General features: G+C 39.0%; 1 protein-coding gene across 1 annotated transcript in view; it reads right to left on the bottom strand.

Moving 5' to 3' along the window:
* Positions 1-285: 285 nt before the first annotated feature.
* Positions 286-6,000, bottom strand: part of CIMIP6 (ciliary microtubule inner protein 6) — a 31,741-nt gene continuing 26,026 nt past the window's right edge. Inside the window, exons 4-5 of the mRNA XM_024552987.3 lie at positions 4,851-4,966; positions 286-4,083 (exon numbers count right to left, since the gene is read on the bottom strand). Coding sequence (XP_024408755.1) covers positions 3,769-4,083; positions 4,851-4,966 — 431 coding nt within the window. The 3' untranslated portion in view covers positions 286-3,768. The remainder of the gene's footprint in view (positions 4,084-4,850; positions 4,967-6,000) is intronic.

The following is a 6,000-nucleotide window of genomic DNA, read 5'->3' as shown; positions in this document are numbered from 1 at the left end:
ACTTGAAAAACATTTTTCTTGTGAACTGTAAGGCACCATTCGTGCTGACAGGCCGCTGTAACTTCAGCGCACTGCGAAATTCACCATGGAGAGAGACCCTTAGCAGTGAAAATCAGAGACTTGAGCCTGGAAATCATCATTGCATTTTGTTGTTATGTGTTTTCTCAAACAATGGATACTGAAAGTTTTATTACTATTTTGTTAGAGACCATAAATATCTTTTTAATGCAGAAAAGATGTCCTTTTTTTTGAAAATGTTGAGAACCACCAACGTAGCCTGTGGCAGTGGCCCACTAACTGGGCTGTTTGGCGCCAGACCCTTTCTCTCTCACTAAGACATATTCTCTGAGGAAAAAAAGGTCATTTCTGAGTGATGTTTGTCAGGGACTGTGAGGCCTGCTGCAGAGAATTTATTTACTGGCGGTGGGAGTACGAAGTTTGCAAATGATTTACTTAAAAGGAAATTAGAGATTGACTCAAAATGGCAGGCAGATGTACACATCTACTGCTTATTGCCTACGAAATCGCATGAAAATACATATGGATACATATAGATAATAAGAGAGTTCAGTAGCATTGAGAAACAGGGAAATTTACTATCAGAAGAAATACCTTTTTAATTAATGGAAGATATTACCAAGAACAAATGTGTGCGGGAGCAAAACTAAAGGAAACCACCTGTGACAGGTGTAGAGCTGGCTGCCGTGGAAGCAGGTCTTACGGAAGTGTGTGCTGAGTCGGTGGTATCACGAAGCAGAAGGGACTTGGGGCACTTATCAGTTTGGGAAACTAGGGAACAGCATGTGGAGTGGCAAATCAGTCATCCCCTCCCTGTGCTGCTTGTGCTGAGCACTGGGCAGCCGTGGTGGGAACTGAATCATCTCTGGGTCTGAAAAAGCAAGGCAGTGCCTGAGTCGCTGGGACCTCCAGGAGGACCAGAGACCCTACCAGACAAATCATCCTCAGGTCCCGTCTGACTGCATATCCCAGCCCTCTCCCAAAGTCAGGCCGTAATGGGCAGAAACGGCCTATACTGACGGGGATCTCAAAGTCTCAGAATCAAAGAAGAGTATACCACCAAGAATCCCTGAACATTGGAGAAAAAGGTACGATACCAAGAAAGGGAGGCTTTGCACTAAACAAACAAAACTTAATAGACTTAAGAGGGGAAACAAAAGACTTACAAACGTCTAAGGGGTAAGAGAGGCTGTCATATCTCTATTACAGGAAAGGTCTTATGTATTTAAGAAGCATGCATAGATCTTAGAAATTTAAAATAGAATACTAAAATTTTATAAATTTCAATAGATGGCCTGGCATAGCAGTGGACATGGCCGGAAAGAAAATCAGTAGAAAGTTAGTGTCAAGGGGTTGTTGCGTTGTTTACTGGTAAAGTACCAGGAGAAGGATAATGAGAGAAAAGTGAAGAGGCATAGAAGATAAATCCGTTTTCCACCATTCAGCTAGTAGCTCTTCGAGAAGGAAAGAAGAGAGAGAATGGAAGGAGTGGAAATGACTGAAAAGGCTGGATAATAAAATTTTCCAGAGTGCGAGAAAGACAAGAATCTTCAAATTGCACGTTTGAATTCTATTACATCCACTTTTGAGGTTTGAATCATCCCCTTAGTTGTATTGCAACCTCTTGCTCAGTTTGATCTTCTTTGGGTGATTTGTAATTTTCGTCTGTGACCTTATGTTTAGTAGGAACTGTTTTTTCTGTGGGTTGTGGAAGTAGAGTTTTGCAGTTGTGCTGTTGAGCACCTTAGTGTTATCACCAGCAGGATTAATTTTTATACTGATTTCGTGTCCAATGAGATGTCCTGCATATAAAATGAAATTCCAAACTGGAATATGGCACAAGCTCGAGACCGTACTTTTTAACAAAGATTTTATTCACTAACTATAGTTGCAGGCAGAGGCAGACTTTCTTGCAGTCTGTCTGGTTGTATGAGTGGGGTTCTAGTCTGCCTTGTACCTATAGGCCAGCTATTTGAGGGATCTAGCTTCATGCAGGTTTCAATTCCAACTCTCTACTTCGGATGTCATAAGTTTCCATTGATGTTGCAGTGCAGATTAAAATTCCAATTCCTAGCCTTTAAGACCTCCCCCAATCTGCTAACAACTGTTATCCCCTTTCTACACATGCACCAAAGTTTGCATTCTTATTGCTCCAATTGTAGAGTATGTCTACACTATGGAATAGCATGCAGGTATTAAAATAACAAGGTGGTCTACATGCGTTGACAAGGAGAGATCTTCAAGATATATACTGATACACAAATAAGTTCTCTATTTTGGAACATGAAGACTTCTCTGTTTTGTGAGCTTGGCTATATATTTGTTTGTTGTTTCTTTTCCCCCTCAGCACTTCAAGGTGTTTGTAATGAAAGGGGTTCACTGTTGATCTTAATCTGTTATGTAAGAACTGGATGTCCCCAAATACCATTATTATACAACTGGATGTCCCCAAATACCATTGTTATACAAATGTATAATGTTTGTCATCTGTTAAAATTGCCGTAGTGGAGGAAAAAGAGATAAAGGTACACCTGTAGTCTTATTGATAGTACAAATAATAGTGTGCAACTGGTATATTTCCATGGACGTTTTGGCAGGGCTTGTAAATACTCTTTTGGCAGCAGAGGAATACTTCGCCTACTTCTACTCGTGTGCAACATATAGTTGCTAGTAGAAGCATTCTGGCACACCATATGTACCAAACAGAAGAGCTGGTAGAATTAACCACACTAAACTCATCCAAAAAAGCAAAGGTTGAGTCAGTGCCAGAAATGATCTAAGTAATATAGAACACAATTTAGAAAATATTTTGATATTCTAAGTACCTGTATGTCTTTGAATTAAGTGTGTGTATAAGTGTGTGTGTTTTTTACTAGAAGAGATGTCCTAAGATTTTCACACCCTTAATTGCATATAGAGGGATTCAGAGATTTAGAATAAGAAGGAAATGTTAAATTTACTGAAGAACATTCTCCTTAAATTGAAATTTAATTCTAGTGATAGTCATGATGTGATTACGTGGGTCACTGATAGATCAATGTGCATAGTCTGATGCCTAATAAACTTATGAGGTCGCTATCATTCTAATTTTACAGGTGAGGAAACCGAGGTCTAGAGACATTAAGTAATTTACCCAAGGTCACACAGCTCATACATGGCAGAGCCAAAATTTCACCCCAGGTTGGTTTGATTCCAGAGCCATAACTAATGACTGTCTAAAGGGCCTCTCTTCTAAAAGGTTAATAACACTTATTCATAAATAATGTGACATAGAACCCTGACTGGTGTGGCTCAGTTGGCTGGGTGTTGTCCCACAAAACAACAGGTCTCTGGGATTCCTGGCCAGGGCACATGCCTGGGTTGTGGGTTTTTTCCCGGGTCGGGGCACCTGCGAGAGGCAACCAATTGATATTTCTTGCATCGATGTTTCCCTCCCTCTCTTTCTCCCCCCCTTTCTCCCTCTCTAAAAATAAATCTTTAAAAAATAGTATGACATAGAAATATGTCTCATAATCCATAACTCATTGGTGACCACTCTTAAAATTTTGGTCTGTTGCAATTGTCTTTTTAAAATTTTCCCACTTATGTAAATTGTATGTTTTAAGGTTATTGTTAAGTGAAAAAGCAAATGCAAGGGCCTATATGATGACCATAAAATTTCTCTACATTCCAAGGATTGTGTCTTTATCTGAAGAAGATAATTTATCCTGACTTTTTATTGGTGGGCTTGAGGGATTGTGCCTGGTGAGTTCAAACAACCGCAGTTGCTTGAAAGATGTCTGCAATCTTCTCTCTTCTCTCAGGACTTCTGGGGCATGCCTTGGCGGCCTCTCTGACGTCTGTTTCTGATAAGTGAGTTTTAGTCTCTAACAGCTCTTGGGGATTTTGTCGGCAGAGGCAGAGACCCGGTGAGATCATTTTGCTTTCTGCTGAATTTCCCTTCTCTGTTGTTTTGGACTGTTCTGGTGAACGTGACCCTGGAGTGTTCAGTAATACCTCTGTTCCCTTGGGGACTCTTGGCCTACTCCCCGGTTTTATCTCTCTTTGAATGAAGACTCCATGTCGCTGGAAAGGAAAACAAAGTTGACATTAACCAGGGAGCACAAGTTGCTGGAAATACGAATGCATTTATGCATTAGATCAAGACCTGGTGATTCAGGCACTTAAGTCTCTGCTTCTTCACTGGCTGTTGCCTTAGTCCATGATAATTACTGGTGAGCCTTTTGAACAAATTATAAAATAGGGTGCACCAGAAAATGAATGGGAAGGGAAAAGAAGAAAGTCAGAGATGCAGCGTCTCACTATCTCACATTCTGCTGTTGTATGGACTGTATAAGACTATCCACATCGACTTTCATTTCTTCCTGTATGGGCCGTGCTGTGGACACAGTAGAAACTACAGTCCATAGACCCAAGGATTGATGAGCGCATCCCGAATGTCCATCAGTTCCAACAAAGGACTTAGTTACAGTGAAATATGAAAACAAACATTCGTAGTTGGGGAAAATCCAGCAGTTGACTATTACATTTCTGTTTGATCTCCCTGCGACGCGCACGAGAGCATATCAAAAGTTATCAGACTGCGGCTTTACTCTTACTGTAAGTGAATGATTTCAATTATTTAGACCACATTCCAAATGCTGTGATCCAAAATTAGGACATCATTCCTTAGTTTTAACTATGACATGGTTGAGATTTTGTCCTGCTAGTAACCATGTTAGTAAATAGACTTTGAGAAAGGTGATTATAGTTTGAAAAGGCTTAAATTTAGTTCTAACATAAATATATCCCTTCCTAAAGTATTAAATAATTGATTCTCAATGTTGTCTCACCTTGCCCCTGATAGGCTCGTTGGGAGTTTTCCGGGCATCATATTGATGTATGAAAGAGATGCATTCTATAAAGTTCTTTTGAAGTTCTGCAGATGCATCAGGACAGGCAAGTGGAACTAAGAAAAAAATGAGATTTGTGAAGTCTGGACAAAAATTATATTTGTGGATGGATATAAAATCAGTTTTCATAATATTCATGTTTTATCAAAAAGTGCTAATAAAACTAAGTTCTTTTAAGCATGCAAGGTCACTTACATATATCTAAATAATAAATGCAATGGATTCAGCATTCTTTCTCTATAAAAGGAACCAAACTAGCCCCACATGTGCAATTACTAGGAATTTAAAAAACTAACATTAATGCTTTAAAAATCTGTTAGGTATGCTTCTTGCACAGTTACCTACCAAAGTTTTGAGAAAAGCATAAGTGCAATATATTTTTCAACTTAGTTTTACTCCTGGAAAGGCTATGAGAAGTGTATGCATAAATTGTCCCCAGCTAACACCAACAAAATGAACTGGAAGACCCTGAGGCTGCTGCGGTTGAACACCTCATTCTTTTCATTTCTCATTGACAGGAGCTCATAAAATTTGTAGAGTATTAAACCAAGACTTTGAAATAATCAACCTGAGTGATGGGCAAATCGGGATTTTTATATTGGTCTCTCTATTCTATATTTAGTATTTTAAATAATCTTTAAAGATTTTATTTATTTTTAGAGAGAGGGGGAGGGAGGGAGAAAAAGATGGAGAGTAACATTGATGGGTGAGAGAAACATTAAGTGGTTGCTTCTCGCACACCCCCAGCCGGGAACCTGGCCTGCAACCCTGGCACGTGCCCTGACCGGAAGTCGAACTGGACCTCTCAGTTTGTGGGATGACGTTCAACCCAGTGAGCCACACCAGTCAGAGCTCGTATTTTATTTTATTTTATTTTATTTTATTTTTTAAACAAAAGATTTTCCTTTTTTTATTCTTTTATGTATTCTGCACACTGACATAGAGGTAAAAGAAAATGACTGAAACTGAAATATGAAAGAATTCTTTACAATTAAATCCATTTTATACATTTACTTACGTCAGTGAAAAATCACCGACTTTTATGAAATATGACAAATCATATTAAAAAGGAAAAGAGCTCATAAAAAAA

This window comes from Desmodus rotundus, chromosome 5, assembly GCF_022682495.2.
Source record: "Desmodus rotundus isolate HL8 chromosome 5, HLdesRot8A.1, whole genome shotgun sequence".
NCBI classification, from domain to species: domain Eukaryota; kingdom Metazoa; phylum Chordata; class Mammalia; order Chiroptera; family Phyllostomidae; genus Desmodus; species Desmodus rotundus.
Note: the sequence above shows the minus strand (reverse complement) of the source record. Positions and strands in the feature narration are given on the sequence as shown.